Source organism: Schistocerca gregaria, chromosome X, assembly GCF_023897955.1.
Source record: "Schistocerca gregaria isolate iqSchGreg1 chromosome X, iqSchGreg1.2, whole genome shotgun sequence".
Classification (NCBI taxonomy): domain Eukaryota; kingdom Metazoa; phylum Arthropoda; class Insecta; order Orthoptera; family Acrididae; genus Schistocerca; species Schistocerca gregaria.
In genome coordinates, this window is record NC_064931.1 from 739,838,637 (window position 1) to 739,855,835 (window position 17,199).

Consider the following 17,199-nt stretch of genomic DNA (forward strand, 5'->3'; position numbering starts at 1 on the left):
GTGTTATTTGCTTAGACATCATTATAATTAACTTTTGAGAAATGTTACTGTCACTCAAGGCACAACAAAAAGACTGTGGGATTGTTAGCTTTCGGCCAACAGGGCCTTTGTCAAAAAACACACACACACACAGTCTCTGACTGCTGAAGCCAGACTCATTATTTATATTATTTTCCATTATATTGTTACATTACATCCTGGATTTTCCATTGTTTTGTTGATGGTTATTTAATGGTAGGCTGTCCCTAGACTTCAGTGTTTGCTGTATGTGGCTGTATTAGTATTCTTGTATATGGGATCTGCAATTGTTGCACTGTTCCAGTAAATCGCAAATACTGTTTCATAATTCTTTCTTCCACTACAATAGATTATTTAGTTCCATCAGTGTTTATGTTAAGATTTACTGTCAATTACAGCATCTAGTCTCTTATACATTTTTAAAATAATCTAAGAGAAATTGTACTTCCAATGTTGTGCTTTCATTAAGTTAAATTCCTATTTGTATAAGCAATTACTGTGGTTGTTCTTATATATTGTCATATTTTCTTATTTTGTCTTACAGGTATCATTTTGCTGCATGTTTCTTAAATAAAGCAAGACAGTTCAACTTTGCCCATAAAATTCTGATGAGACATTTGGCTCCAGAGTATGTAGTGAATGGTAAGAATATGTGTGTCTTTGTTTGTGTGTGTGTAAGTGTGTCAGGGGAGGGAGGGGGGGGGGGGGGGGAAGAGAGAGAGAGAGAGAGAGAGAGAGAGAGAGAGAGAGAGAGAGAGAGAGATAGAGAGAATTGGGCATTTGTCCATAGAATACATATTTTGTTAAATCTGAAACAGCAAGTGCGCAGAAGCTGTAGGAGGAAATGTCACACCAGCAGTTCGTAATGGAACAACCCAGTTTGATGTTAGTCAAAACAAGGAGAGGGTTTGGCTGAGGTGCAGGAGGGAGAGTTTTTTTAGGGGTTAGGGGGATGGTAACAGGAATAGAAGTTCAGGTTATAGAGAATACATTTTTTATTTAAATAAATAAATGACTGTCAGGTGAAATAGTAATAAGGTATTTTGATACTATTATTGCTTCTAGTTTGTTTCCTCCTTTGTTAAAGAATAAGAGCATTGATTAGAATTCCCTTCAATTTGTGGATTGCATGTATTTCACATACAGTTTGCATGATGATTCACTATTACTTTTTGCTAGGTTCATAGTTACGTCTTAATGCATGTGCAGTGTCATAATTATCATTTACCATCTGATTAGAGAAATCAAAAAACATTTTTATTATCTGTGTGTGTGTATTTGAAAGTAAAGAATAAAAAAATACTGTTAGCCAGAGGAAGCTGAATAACACGATGGCAGTTGTAATTGTTGGAAAGGCAAATGGAAGTGTGTTCCAATAAATTTGTGGAGCTATAAAAATAAATCTCAAATTCCTGGTAAACTGTTCTCGTGATACAAAAACAAAGATGGCTTGTTTAAGACCACAGTTGGCGATATCCCACATGTATCCCGGAATCTGAGAAAATAGCAAATTGTTTAAGGGTCTGGTGGTGTTGAGACAAGATGTCCTAAAAATAGAGATTATATGTCATCAGAATGTTTAGTAACAGGTCATTTGTAAAAGACATTTGGAAATAAATAGGTTGGAAAAAAAGGCATAAACTTCCCTGAAATCACTTCTTGTGAATTCCATAAATGTTTTAAGTAATCCATTTGATTAATTCCTTGTAATGAAATCTCTTCTAAGGTTATCTTTAAAAATAGGAACTCTTCTAAAAAAACTTAAGGATGTAAGGTATATCAATTGTTTAAACAAAATTTTCAAATTGTTTTAGTATTGTTACAGGACCATCAACAGTGCTTGCTGTCTACAATGATACTCTACGTACATTACCTTAGCAGTATTTTGAAATAAATAGTTAATAAGTCCAGAAGCATACTGCTTGTATCCGTCATTAACAATTTGTAACAATTTTTTTCATCAGCTTCCTTGTCACTGACTGCAATATTGATTTTTCATACATAACTACCTATGTCATGTAGTGTTCATGAGGAACACAGCAGAGCTTAAAACTTCAAACTAAAGTGAAATGTAAAATAATGCAAATAAATGTGCATCTTGCATTTTCGAGGTCACACTCCACTAGAGCACACCGTTTTGTTTTGTTAGCTGGTGTCCACAATATTTAAATTAAAGATTGCCCAAGCTGCAGTTGAAATTTGTGAAATTTAATGTGGTTTCATAAACTAGTGTATGAAAGTGAAGTGTGTTGCTGAAGTTATCGGCTTCCTCTGACTTGCTATGTAGTCAGTGTACTTACATGAAGGAATATGTACTAGGCATGGTTTTGGATACATTAGTGCTATGTGGTGACATCTGAAATTGTCCTGGTCACATTATCTTCAGATTTTACATTATCTTTAGATATGAAATTGTGTAAGATGTAAAAGAGTGATAGGTTATTGAAGAAAAGATGCATGCATTCACAGATGAGGTAAAGTTGTCATTCTTCATTACAACATATTCAGAAACAGGATGTATTAGTTGGTGTTAAGGAAGGCTAAGTAATACTGGTGCTTTGCTGTGTGATTCACATGGATCTAGAAATCGCAGGACTTAAACATCCTAAGCGTAGAAGTATTACTGTAATACAATGTAAATAAGTTGCATAAAACTGCAACCAGTCACTTTTTTGAATAATTATGTTTTATTCCATGAATCGCTTTTCGAACATTTTCAGCAGCTTCCTCTTCAGATTGTTTGTGGAGGTTACATCATTTTTTCCAGTGTAATGCTAGGTGCTGGCTCTGTAACAAGAAGATGAAACACGTTTTAATGTATCGCCTTGACTTTTGTTTATTTGCTGATATGGATGTAAATTAATTGTTCACTTACTGTGACAGTAGCATTAACAATCTGTTAGTGTCCATCTGTCTGCTTCCATTTGCATGGCCATCAAGATGGAAGCAGACAGATGGACACTAACAGAAAACAGCTACCCATACAATGGCAGTAAGTAAAAAACATTAATTTACATCCATATCGGCAGATAAACAAGAGTGAAGGTGATATGTTAAAACGTGTATCATCTTCTTGTTACAGAGCCAGCACCCTGCATTATGCTAGAAATAATTATGTGACCTCCAGAAACCATCTGAAGATGAACATGAAAGGGTTAAAAAACTGGTTCATGAAATAAAACATAATTATTCAAAGAAGTGACTGGCTGCAGATATATATAACTTATTTATATTCAATTAACAGTCAAGGGTTCTAAAATATCCATAATGGATAAGCGTAATTACTGTAATAATTTCATACATTGTGATTTAGTTATTAGTATGTACTTCTGCTGTGATTGTCTCGATTTTTATCGAGCCTTGCTGTATTGCTTTCATTGGTGGTGGTGGTGGTGGTGGTGGTGGTGGTGGTGGTGGTGGTGGTGGTGGTGGTGACCAGAAGTTCAGAAATTGGGACGCTAATGGTTTAGTATTGAATGTGTCCTAAAACAAACCAGGAAAATGTTAAACTTTTTTTGTATTTGAAAATCTTATGAAGAAAGAAAAGACATGACAGTTTTTGCTTAAAATTTTGTGTGTGTATGTGGAAACATAAACTCCTTTCTTTTCCCATATTTCAGAAAAGTATAAAGAACTTCTTAAGCTGTTGAAACCTCTAGCCATTGAATGTAAGAAGCAAAACACTCTTTTTAATTGGGAGAAGGGTGGATATGTTATTTGGTTGTACCTCGAAGTGATGACAAAAATTAACTTCATGCTGAAGCATCCAGAATATGTTGATGGTTATAAACTACAGAAAGTGCAGTTGGATGCCATTAGCCTCTGTAGACTGCTTCCAGAGTTCATAGTCAATACAGAGATGGACAGGTGAGCATTTTGTATATTTATGATTTAAATCTTGAATTAATTTTGTACAGAAAATACAGTTCAGGCAGCACTTACATATTTATTACCAAGATTTGCAAGTTGCGGGGTTGCCACGATTTATAAAGTACAGAGTACTACTAAATATTTCAAAGGTAGATAACTGATATATTCCCCTCTCGTAGCAGAGTGGCGAACTCATTAGAATAAGGCCACAGCATTTGCAAAAGAAATTAATTTTCAATACGGTGTTTGTGATGATTTTGAAGGTAAGGGATGTTAACACTTCCAGCCAAGTGGCTAACATTTGAAGCTAACAGAAAAAGATACCAGAAATAGTTGAGTTAGCAAATACACCATTTTCGCAATTAAAGAATGTCACGAAAACAATAAAAACAAATGCTAGTCAGATGTAATGAGTTTTAACCTAAGTGTAGAAGGGGTGGGGGTGGGGATAGGAGAATTATATACTATATACCATTTGAGTCCATGACAAAAATCCAATGAACTAAAAATTCATCCATTATATCTGTAATGTTAGAAAATGTTGTATAAAATTGCTTATTTTTATATTCACAATTTGGCGGTACAGGAAGACATAGTAGGCACAGAAATAGTCTTGCACTATAAAATTTAATGCCCAGTCTCAAGCAGAAGAAATTTCTCAAAATTGAAATGTTTTTGAATTCTCATTTAAAACTTGTTGGCCATACTAATTAAACTACAATCAATTACCTCATACTGTTGCTTTTTTGGTATTCCACTGTACTGCACCACCTGCAGCAATTTAATAGCAACATAAATAAAGCTGTGAATATCAACAGGAGTGATATTGTATATTAGATCATACTTGCAAAAGTACTTTCATAAAATTTCATTTTTTATAGCTTCGAGAGCAAGTTACTGCTTATACATCTTACGTGAAAACCAACATAATTTGGTACATCCAGTATCTGGGAAGCACTTCAGTCAGCTGAGTTAACTAGACAGTTTAGCGTGTAAAACTGCTTTTTATTAATAATTATACAATGTTCTGAAGGATACTGTATGAATAGAGTAAAGCTGACCCCAAAATGTTGGGTGGGATGGAAGATAAAATGATTTTGTGTGGCTCAATGGCCTGGTGCAAGTTTTCATTTGGATGCTATTTCGGCCACATGTTCATTTCTAGCCTACCCCAGTAATACTACTGTAGAAAGGGTACCTGCAGTTTAACATGGTCTCAGAACCCCACTTTGTTCCTAGTGAAAGTTTGCATCATTCAGTTGTGCAGCATAGGTTAGAGGCGGATTGAAAAACTGCCATGGTTCAACTGGGATTCAATTCTGCCACCTCTGGTTTCCCAGTCAGGTACTTTACCACAAGACCACCAGGCCCAACAGGTGAAAGAAGCAGTACAAATGTTACTAACATTCAACATCTCCATTCTTCATGTGTAGACACTTGATGCTCAGCATCATCACCCTGGTGATGAACACACGTCTCCCAGTGAGAGACCAGTTTGTTGATAATGATTGTAGAATGTTTGACTTGTTCACGGAGCCACAAACTCGTCTCTGCTTGCAATGCTTCATCACTATCAAAGTGAAGTCCTCAAAGATGTGTTTCGCGTGTTGGAAGTAGATGAAAATCAGATGGAGCCAAGTCAGGAATGTCTGCAGGAGAACACAAGGTGCCAATTTGTTGCAGATACTACAGCAATCGTGTGTGGTCTGGCATTCTCATGCTGAAAGAGAGGGTGCTCCATGTGTCGACAAACACTTCGAATTTGAAACTTGATTACAGCTCGCTGTTTCTTGTGCACTAATATAGTTATATTACACTCTAAAATTTGGAGCGCTCTAACAGAAGAGGGCTGCAAATAACTTGACATTAAGAAGGAAGATACAAAATGTTAATTTTTTTGATTTAAAAGGCCGTTTGAGTTTTCAGACAAAATATTTGTAGGCACTGCTTTTAAGCATGCCCTTTTTTGTAGCATGGCATTTACCCATTGTGCTGTTGCACAACAGAGCGATGCATGTTTCATAGTGAAATTCTCATTTACCTTTGATGCAATTTGCAATATGGCAGAATAGAACATTTTGTGCATGTTACATATTAACAAATGTTATAAAGGGGCATGTTTTTTTAATGGATGTTTAATGCACCAGCATCTAAAAACGGAATTTTCTCATTGTGTACCGGTTTTAATACAAGTATCACAGAATGACATTTTACCTTGTTTTTTGTTTTGTTGTTTGTTGTTTTTTGTTGTTGTTGTTGTTGTTGTTGTTGTTGCCTCCAGTCCGAAGTCTGTTTTGATGCAGCTGTCCATGCCTCTCTATCCTGTGCAAGCTTCTTCATCTCCCAGTACCTACTGCATCCTACATCCTTCTGAATCTGTTTAGTGTATCCATCTCTTGGTCTCCCTCTGTGATTTTTACCCTCCACACTGCCCTCCAGTACTAAATTGGTGATCCTCTGATGCCTCAGAATATTTCCTACCAAGCGATCCCTTCTGCTAGTCAAGTTGTGCCACAAATTTCTCTTCTCCCCAATTCTGTTCAATACCTCCTCATTAGTTATGTGATCTACCCATATAATCTTCAGCATTCTTCTGTAGCACTACATTTCGAAAACTTCTATTCTCTTCTTGTCTAAACTATTTATCATCCATGTTTCACTTCCACACATGGCTACACTCCGCACAAATACTTTCAGAAATGACTTCCTGACATTTAAATCTATAATCAGTGTTAACAAATTTCTCTTTAGAAATGCTTTCGTTGCCATTGCCAGTCTACATTTTATATTCTCTGTACTTCGACCATCATCAGTTATTTTACTCCCCAAATAGCAAAACTCATTTACTACTTTAAGCGTCTCATTTCCTAATGTAATTCCCTCCGCATCACCCGATTTAATTTGACTGCGTTCCATTATCCTCGTTTTGCTTTTGTTGATGTTCATCTTATATTCCCCTTGCAAGACACTGTCCATTCCATTCAACTGCTGTTCAAAGTCCTTTGCTGTCTCTGACAGAATGTCATCGGCGAACCTCAACGTTTTTATTTCTTCTCCATGGATTTTAATACCTACTCCGAATTTTTCTTTTGTTTCCTTCACTGCTTGCTCAATATACAGATTGAATAACATGGGGGTAGGCTACAACCCTCTCTCACTTCTTACACTGCTTCCCTTTCATGTCCCTTAACTCTTATAACTGCCATCTGGTTTCTGTACAGATTGTAGATAGCCTTACGCTCCCTGTATTTTACCCCTGCCACCTTCAGAATTTGAAAGAGAGTATTCCAGTCAGCATTGTCAAAAGCTTTCTCTTAAGTCTACAAATGCTAGAAATGTAGGTTTGCCTTTTCTTGAGCCATTTTCCAACATAAGTCGTAGGGTCAGTATAGCCTCACGTGTTCCTACATTTCTATGGAATCCAAACTGATCTTCCTCGAGGTCGGCTTCTACCAGTGTTTCCATTCGTCTGGAAAGAATTTGTGTTAGTATTTTGCAGCCATGGCTTATTAAACTGATAGTTTGGGAATTTTCACATCTGTCAACACCTGCTTTCTTTGGGATTGGAATTACTACATTCTTCTTGACGTCTGACGGTATTTCGCCTGTCTTGCTCATCTTGCTCACCAGATGATAGAGTTTTGTCATGGCTGGCTCTCCCAAGGGTGTCAGTATTCTAATGGAATGTTGTTTACTCCTGAGGCCTTGTTTCGACTCAGGTCTTTCTGTGCTCTGTCACTCTCTCGACGCGGTATCATTTCTTCTTCATCTATGTCCTCTTCCATTTCCATAATATTGTCCTCAAGAACATTGCCCTTGTATAGGCCCTCTATATACAACTTCCACTTTCTGCTTTGCTTTCTTTGCTTAGAACAGGGTTTCCATCCGAGCTCTTGATCTTCATGCAAGTGGTTCTCTTTTCTCCAAAGGTCTCATTAATTTCCCTGTAGGCAGTATCTATCTTACCTCTAGTGATATATGCCTCTACATTTTTACATTTACATTTTACCTTATCAACAGTATAAAGAAAAGATGGATGACTGCTCTCAGTACCGACGACAAGTTGAGTTGCAGACAGGCACAAGGCAAAGTGTATGTAGCTTTCGGCCAAAGCTTTCTTTACTAAAGGAACATGACATTCATTCACACAAGCAAGCACACTTCACGCACTCATGACCAATGTCTGTAGCATCTCAGACTGGAATCAAACTGTTACATAGCTTGGAAGTAGCAATGTAGGGTGTGTGTGTGGGGGGTGGGGGGGGGGGGGGTGGTAAGGGATAGGGATAGATAGGGATAGCAAGGTATGGGGGGGGGGGGTAACAGACCAGTGCCTGGTGGGATATGCAGGGACTAGACTCCTAGACCGCCAACAGGCACAGTATAAGGGGTGCAGTGGTTTCAGCAGAGCTGGTCTATGACGTGGCTGCTTTCACAAGTGGTGTGGCCTCTGATGGGGTAGGATAAGCCTGTGACAGGAATGGAATAGGAAGTGCTGGGTGGGTGGACTGGGCAGGTCTTGTTTCTGGTCTTCCACAAGGATATGATTCTTGTGGCACGGGGTTGGAATTGGGAGGGGCATAGGGATGGACAAGGATGTTGTGGAGGTTGGGTGAGTGATGGAACACTCCTTTAGGAGGGGCAGGGAGGATCTTGGATAGTATGTCCATCATTTCAGGGCATGACGGTAGGTAATCAAAGTCATGATGAAGGATATGGTTTACTTATTCCCTTCCGGTGTGTTATTAGCTGACAAAGGGGGCACTCTTTTGTAGCTGGTTCTTGGGGTTGTAGGGATGATGCAGGTGTTTTGGGAAATGGCAAGGAACATTTGTTCACAGACAGGCACTACCCCCAGACCTAGTCAGCAAAGGCCTTGGTGAGACCCTCAACATGCTAGGTAGGGGAGTTCTTGTCACTGCAGATAAGCCATCCTTGGGTGGCCAGGCTGTATGGGAGGGATTTATTGGTATGGAAGGGATGACAGCTTTCACAATGCAGGTACTGTTGGTGGTAGGTTGGTTTAATATGGACAGAGGTGTGGATGGAGCCATCAGAGAGATGATGGTAAACATCCAGGAAGGTGACATGGGTTGAAGAGGACTAGGTGAAGCAGATTGGAGAGAAGGTGTTGAGGTTTTGAAAGAATGAGGATAGGGTGTCTTGGCCCTTAATCCAAATCATGAAGAAATCATCAATGAACCTGAACCAGACTATGGGTTTGCCATTTTGGGAGATTAGGAAGGTCTTTCCTATATGGTCCATTAACAGGTTGGCATAGGAGGGTGCCATGTAGGCACGCATGGCTGTGCCAAGGATTTGTTAGTAGTTGAGAGTTACAATAAATTTGTTTAAAATGCATGTGGAATGAGGTGGTAGGTTTGTAGTCTGAAGGGCATAGGGTAAGGTAGTGTTCAGTAGTGGTAAGACCATGTGTGTAAGGGATGTTGGTATGTAGGTAAGTTGCGTCAACAGTGACAAGTAGAATCCAAGAGGTAGAGGAGTGGGGATGGAGGATAGTCTGTGAAGGAGGTTGTTGGTATCAAAGATGGGCAAGTGGTTATAGGTGTTGGTCAATGAGGGCTAATAATCAGCTACAACTGAGCATGTGAGATTGCTCGGTTTGTGGACTTTTTGGGAGCATGCAGGAGATCAGTGTGCAGGGTTTCATATGGGTGAGGAGGGAAATGGATCCAGGCGAGAGGGGTCTGTGAAGGGCCTAACTCTATGAACAGGAATTGTAGGTTATGTTAGACTTGATGGGATCAGTCTGGCAGAGTATTCAGTTAATTGGCAGAGGCATTCCACCATGTAGTCACTGGGATTCATAACAACAGTGGTGGAACCTCTGGCTGTAGGTAGGGTGATTGCATCAGGATTTGTTTTGACATTGTGTACGGATGCCCTTTCTTTTGCTGAAAATTTGGTGTTCTGGGGAAGGATGGTGGGGCCAAGTTGGAAGTGAGGAATTCCTGGAAGGTGAACAGGGTGTGGTTAGGTGATAGGGGCAAATCACAGTTGTATAGTGGTATGAACTGGAAGAGGCAGAGCTCATTGTGGGGACTAAGTTGATTTTGGTTGGAGGGGTTGGTGGCAAAGAAATGTTTTTATTGCAGGGATTGGGAGTAGTAGAGTAGGTCTTCAACAAGTCATTAAATTTGGGATTAGGGCTAAAGGTGAGGCCTTTGGATAGGACTTAAACTTCTATGGGGATGAGGGTTTTCATGGAAATGTTAAGTGTTACAGGAATGTTTCGGTTCTGGATTTGGTGGAATGTTGGTAAGAAGTTTTGGGACATGGGGCAAGTTGAAAAGGTCAGCTAAGCAGGTTCTGGGTGATACGAGGGATTGAGAAGGAGGGACACTGTGTGGTGTTGGATAGTAATGCCCCGAGGTGGCAGTAGGATGTCAGCAGGTTTGGATAACTTACGGAAGTGGTGTCTGGAATGCTCTTCCAGGTGCTGGTGAGTAAGGGATTGGATTTCAGAGATGTGATGTATGTAGTAAAGGTTGAACAGTAGCAGTATCTTGCTGGGAGAGAAGAGACTGTTCAGTAATACCTCTGCAGTGGAGATGCGTTTTTTGCAGTACCAGGTTTGTAAGGGCCAGGGACTGGAAAGATGAAGGTCACTGTGAAAGAAGGTGTGGGGTCCAGAGTAAGGAATTTTTATGGCTAGGCCATTGATTGGATTTCATGATTTAGCTAGCATTTACAAAACAGTACGTGGGACTGGGTTTTAGCCACGGAAAGGGATACTTCTCTGAAATGGTGCAGAAAGATGGAGTTGGGGTGTATTGTGACAGGGATGGCGTAGGATAATGGTAATGATGAGCAAATGCAGGTGTTAGTTGGTTGTGAGGGGATCAGAATTACAGAAAAGATATGTAAAAAAAAATCTAAAAATATGTGCAGATATGTAAAAATATGCACAAATGCATGAAACTGTGTAAAATTACCCATAAATGTATTACGCTACCTGTGAAAGCAGTAATGTCACACACCAGCTCTGCAGCAATCATTGTACACCTTTCTATATTGGTATGACAACCAGCCAGTTCTCCACCAGGATGAACATACACCGCCAACCTGTGGCAAAGAGTAAAGTAGACCACCCTGTGACACAACATTCAGCGTGAACATAACATGCTTGATTTCAATGGCTACTTTAGTATCTGAGCCATCTGGATCCTCCCCTCCACCACCAGCTTTTCTTAAGTGTGCAGATGGGTGTTACCCTTAAAACACATTCTTTGCTCTCGAAATTATCCTGGTGTCAGCTGTAACCTATGGATCCCATACGCTCCACCCAAGTTTCCACCCCACTTTCTATTACTTCCTCCCTATTCTTACCTCCCACCCTTGTTGTGTGCCGCCCTCTGCCAATACACCTGCCAGTCTGTCCTCTCGTGCCTCATCTAATTTTTCACACCCTTCACATCCCCGTGCCTCATGACCTCTTGATGCTGTGCCTGTTGGTGCAGTGTGCATGTTCTGTCAGACAGTGCTCTTCTCTCCCCCCACCAATGCGTTGCTACCCCTTCCCTGCCCTCTCCAGATTGCTTCTTCTGTTCTACATGACAGTTGCATTCTGATCAAAGCTGCCGGAGATGGCAGTCGTGTATATGAGGTGCACTTGCTTTTTGTGTGTGTGTGTGTGTGTGTGTGTGTGTGTGTGTGTGTGTGTGTGTGTGTGTGTGTGTTCGTTGGTTTTCTTTATAGAAGAAGGTTTTAGCCAAAAACTGTGTGTAATTGTCTTTCCCTTGTGGCTGTCTACAACTCAACATGTAATCTTTATGGTGAGTAGCAATCTACCTTTTCTTTATATTGTTGATATTGCAACCTTGAGTTTCCATTGATAAATTTTACTGCATGAACCTCCACATCAAATATGTGTGTACAACCTGTTCACGACAGCCAACTGCAGAACAGTAGCAACAGTGTATATGTGATCAGATATGATGAGCAATGAAGGTAATGAGTTACTAATAATTTTTAATGGGTAGCTACTTCAAATGATGATACTTTTACAACCTACCTATCACCCTTTCACGTAAGTCTTTCATTCAGTCTGTCCACCCTTGGGTGGTGCATCTGCAGTGATAAAATGTCCTCTTAAGCAATTATGCTAAATGTCACCCTCATTGCCTCAAATAATCCTGAACTCGAATGGCTTAACAACATCCTTCACTGAGGTGTCAAATAGCCAACATGCCCTTCACATGAACCTGAAATCATTAAGAAGTTGTTGACGACGGACTTGGAACCTCAGCCATGTGCGACTAAATACCATAATCAGAAGAACTCTAAGATGTCTGCTCTACCCACACAAGCAATTCCTCCCACAAATGAGGAAACTTATCACTCATTCAAAAATTGAAGAAAGCAGCAGCTAGACATTCACATTAGGGATCACTCTCCCTTTCTGATGTGATTTTACTGTCAAGTATATTGATCTCCACATGGAGGGACAAGAGCCAGGCACTGTCTAATGTTCCATCGACCCCTCTGGTAGATCACAGCTGCTGAGGGAGGGCAATCATCACTAGCCATTGGCTCCCACAGGGACTTCTATGTTGCGGTGGAATGTACACAGATACCAATCGGATTTCCAATAATTACGGCTCCCAGGAGAGACTATTCTGCATCAGCTTACAAGAAACTGATTTTAAAGTCGCCAATATACCTGCTTTAAAGGGCTACCAGCCTTACAGGAAGGAGGGTATTACTGGAGACAGGGCTAAGTGTGGAGTGGCTGTTTCCATCAGTGACAGATGCTAGTCCTTTCGTGCCACTCTTACCATGGCTCTACGAGCAATTGCAGTGGAAGTTAAAATCACAGTGTGTTCTTTTTATATTCCACCTCATGATCGATTGGATGGGCACATCCCATGCCCGTTCCTTCTATTGGGCAACTTCAGTGCACACTGTGGGGGGGGGGGGGGGGGTTGTGTGTTTGTGTTTGCGTTTGTGTGTTGGATAATTATATTATATTGTCCTGAGTGTGTATTTGTTTCCTGTGTCTTCAGGTTGTGCAGAATTGACATCTGTGATAGACTTTTTGATTTGGTCGGCGAATTCGTAAGATTGCAGAAGAATGATCAAATGAGCTGTCGCATCCTTCTGTATATGACTACAAAGTTACCTGTGCCAGATAATTTTAAAGTACGAGAAAGAAGGAACTTCATCGAGAATTGGCCTGCAGACTTCGCAAACTCTAGATTGTTCACATGAGAATCAGTATGAATTTTAATAACTTTCATGTAACTGTAAAACCATGGTATAATTTCTGAAATTAAAAAAAAAAAAAACAGTTTTGTGTTGTGCAACCTCCTTCAGTACGTACAGGAAAATTTTAAGAGATTTATTCTGTGATTTATAATCAGGATTTTTTTTTTAGATTTATGATCTATAACATGTTACGTGTGTGTGTGTTAAACACCAGAATAGCAGTTTTTGAAATGATGTCACTCTTCAATACCTATCTGAGATTATATTTTCTATACTTTTTGAGAAAAAGGTATTAATTAACAGTGAAATGTTTATAACTTTGGTTTAATATAAATATTTTCTCCAAGTTCAGTTAGAAAACCATCATAAACTAAACATTCGTTTTTGTACTTGAACTGAGTCGCACTAACACTTGGCCTTTTAACATACAATAAACAGTTTGTAGTATTAGTTCCATTGATCAAGGAAATCATTGCTAATTTCATGCCCCAAAACGGAAAATATGGTTTTATTAATGATGTGTATACTGATATCTTAAGGACATTATTGGTGAAAGTTTTGAATTTTTTTGTGCCTTTAACGTGCCTTTTTGAAGATCTATACTTGCAACAGTTTTAGCTTACTTTTGTCATATGAAATTGTCAGTATGTTAGTTTGAAGTTCCCACAAAAATGTATTCAATATTTCTGTAGTGTTTATGTGTTAAGTAATGTTCTTGTTATGTGTTTAATAATTATTTCAACAGGTCCCATCCTGTGCAAGATGAAAATTAAAAATATTGTCTTCTGTAACTGTTGTTTGATGTCTGACTTTCATATAACACATCCAAAGGACACTCTCTCAGCAGAAATTTTGTCTTTTTACGGTTTTTTTATATACATCGTTGAAAATAGTTATTTACAAAAACCACCAGAGAATTAATAAAAATATATCCATAAATGAAGTTTTATGAAAATGTAATGCACAAGAAAACAAAAGTGAAACAGGTAATAAGTGGTCTCATGTTCTAAGATACAAGCTTTCACACATGATCAAAGAAAATGCTTTCAATATATAGAATTGTCTCCAGTTTTAGGACGTTTCCATGTTTGTTAACTAAATTCATAATGGGCACACAACAGCGGAATATACTTCCCAACTGTTGAAACTTAGCAGTTATGTTAGTAGTTGGGCACCATGATTAAGATATGGACACTCATCTCCCCCTGCCCCCCTCCCCTTCTTCTCTCTTCTGCCTTTGTTTTGAAATACTGAATAATAGCCGGGAGGCTGTGTGGATAGGAAATGGCACAAACACAGATTTACATCCTATTTAACAGGCAAAATGGTAGAAACACAACCCAGATGTTCTGCGGTAATAAAGCAAAAATTGAAAATATGAACAGAAGTGCTTTCAAATGGAGACAAAGTTTGAAAATGAATCAGTGATCAAATTTTCGGCACTTTATTTTACAGGTCTGTCCTGGTCACATAAATTTTTACATTTCACTATGACTGGTTTCAGCTACTGCCATCTTCAGATCTGTTAGAAAAACAAAATCCGTGTGTAACCAACTAAGCTAATTTGCTGATGCAAACCCTATAAAAGTCCTTGTGCTATATAAGAAAGATAAAATGTTTACATGATAAACAGCCATGTATACCAGCCATACACACCATAAAATAGTCTGATGTAGTATCAACATCAACTATACATGTAGGTACATAGTAAGTGCTGGTGATGATCTGAATGTGTTTGGCATTTATGCAAGGAAACTGAGGCCAGCAGAGGGCACTATAGCCTGGCTACACGATTAACCATTATCACAATTGTAATGGTTAAAATGTGGTATGCATAGTCATTAATTAAAATTACTTCACATAGTAAAACGAGCATCTGATAATAAAATGTGTACTGACATATTCCACGTGGAAATGGATCCATACTTAAAATCCACATATAAAGTGCAAATCTTAATAATGTGAAACTTCTATCTTGGCAAGGTAAAACATTCAGTTGTATAGAAGTCTGTAATTAAAAAAACAGTGACAATTAATTAAAAATATAAAAAATCTATAGTTGATAATACATCCGTAGTGTGGTCTCGATGGCAGCACGTCGCGGCTTCTGTGTGTGATGTCCCTGTTTTCCTGTGGTGAAACTTGAGAAGGAAGGCCCAGTCTCCTTGTCGCCAGCAGCTGGTGCACACGACCACACGCCAGTCTGCTGGGGCGCTCGATGCTGCTCAAACCAATAGGTTTCTGGATATATCAAAGTAAGCATTTAGGTTCAACTCATTTTGTTCATTCAGCAGTAATTCCGATTGCCATTTTCTGTGCACATAAATCTCCGTTTCTTAGAGTAGGTTCAGTAATTGTCCCTTTGGCGCCCTGTGCAAACACTTTCATATTATCCTCTGTTTCTTACCAAATGGTTTTCTCTGCCTAAATGTGTACCGAAAGCACTCTTATTTTAGTTATATGTATGTTCTCTAAAACGAGTCTTGAAGAAGAAAAGAAAACCTGTCTATTACAGATGTTATGTATACGACGATATATTACTGTACAAAGGTGACGAAAGTGAAATACACGAGGTAGCAGAAAGAATGAGTAGGATGCACCAAAAAAATTAATTTCACAGTGGAACTGGAAGAAGGAGGAAGTATATCTTTCTTGGAGCTTAGGTAAACTAAAAGGGATGTAAGGTATAAGATTAGCATATTCAGGAAGACAACGTCCACTGACACAATTATAAATGCGAAATCTTGTCACCCTAGGAAGCATAAATAGGCATATTTGAGAGCTATGATCAACAGGATGCTAAAGCTGCAAGTCACACCTAATGATGAGGTGGAAGAATTAAGTGTGATTACACAAGTAGCCAAGGCAAACGGGTATAAGGATCGTGATGTAATGAAACTTTACTATAAACTAAAATCAAATGTATGTGACAAGAAGGAGACAATAGAACAAGAGGGCAAGAAGTTTATTGCTATGTCGTACAGTGGTGTATTTTCCGACAAAATTGGGCAATATTTCAGAAAAATGAAAATAAAAATTGGATTTCAAATGAAAAGTACAGTGGGTTGTAGGCTACGCCACAAAGTTGGCAACAACAGCAACAAATATTTGGAATCTTGTGTCTATAAGATCAACTGTGAAAGCTTTTATATTGGTCAGACAGGAAGGAATTTAAAGACTCGTTTGAGAGAGCATACATATAACCAAAATAAGAGCACTTTTGGTACACATTTACACAGAGAAAAACATTGGGTAGGAAACACTGAGACTAATATGAAAGTGCTGCATAGTGTACCAACGGGACAATTACTGAACGTACTTAAAGAAATGGAGATTTATGTGCACAGAAAACAGCAACTGGAATTACTCTGAATGGACAAAATAAGTTTCACCTAAATGCTTGTTATGATGAATTCAGAAACCTATTGATTTGAGCAGCATCGAGCGCCCCAGCGGATTGGCGTGCGGTCATGTGAGCTGGTGACGAGGAGACTGGGCCTTCCTCCGCAAGTTCCACTGCAGGAAAACAAGAATGTCACACAGAGAAGCCGCGTCGTGCTGCCATTGAGACCACACTCCAGATGAATTATCAACTATCAATTTTTAAATATTTAATAGTCACTGCTTCATTAATTACCTTACAATTACGTTTACGGTAGTTGATCTGTCAGGCTGGTAGATTTTATTTTATAGGTCTTTAATCTTATACTTTCTATACTGACTTTCATACAACTGTATGTTTTACCTTACCTGGCTAGAAGTTTCACATTATTATTTGCACTTCATACGTGGATTTTAAGTATGAATCCAATTCCACGTGGAATATGTCAGTGCATGTTTAATCAGACACTCGTTTTGCCATGTGAAGTAATTTTAATTAATGACTACTCGTACCACATTTTAACCATTACAGTTGCGATACAGGTTAATTGCGTAGCCTAGCTATAGTGCCCTCTGCTGGCCTCAGTTTCCTTGCATAAATAACAGACACATTCTGATCATCACCAGCACTTACTATGTACATACATGTGTAATTGATGTTGATACTACATCAGAATATTTTATGGTATGTGTGGCTGGTTC

General features: G+C 38.9%; 1 protein-coding gene across 1 annotated transcript in view; it reads left to right on the forward strand.

Moving 5' to 3' along the window:
* The window catches only part of LOC126297603 (nuclear pore complex protein Nup98-Nup96-like), a 228,684-nt gene extending 214,777 nt beyond the window's left edge, over window positions 1-13,907 (forward strand). Inside the window, exons 15-17 of the mRNA XM_049988587.1 lie at window positions 563-660; window positions 3,639-3,885; window positions 12,915-13,907. Coding sequence (XP_049844544.1) covers window positions 563-660; window positions 3,639-3,885; window positions 12,915-13,119 — 550 coding nt within the window. The 3' untranslated portion in view covers window positions 13,120-13,907. The remainder of the gene's footprint in view (window positions 1-562; window positions 661-3,638; window positions 3,886-12,914) is intronic.
* Window positions 13,908-17,199: the final 3,292 nt, after the last annotated feature.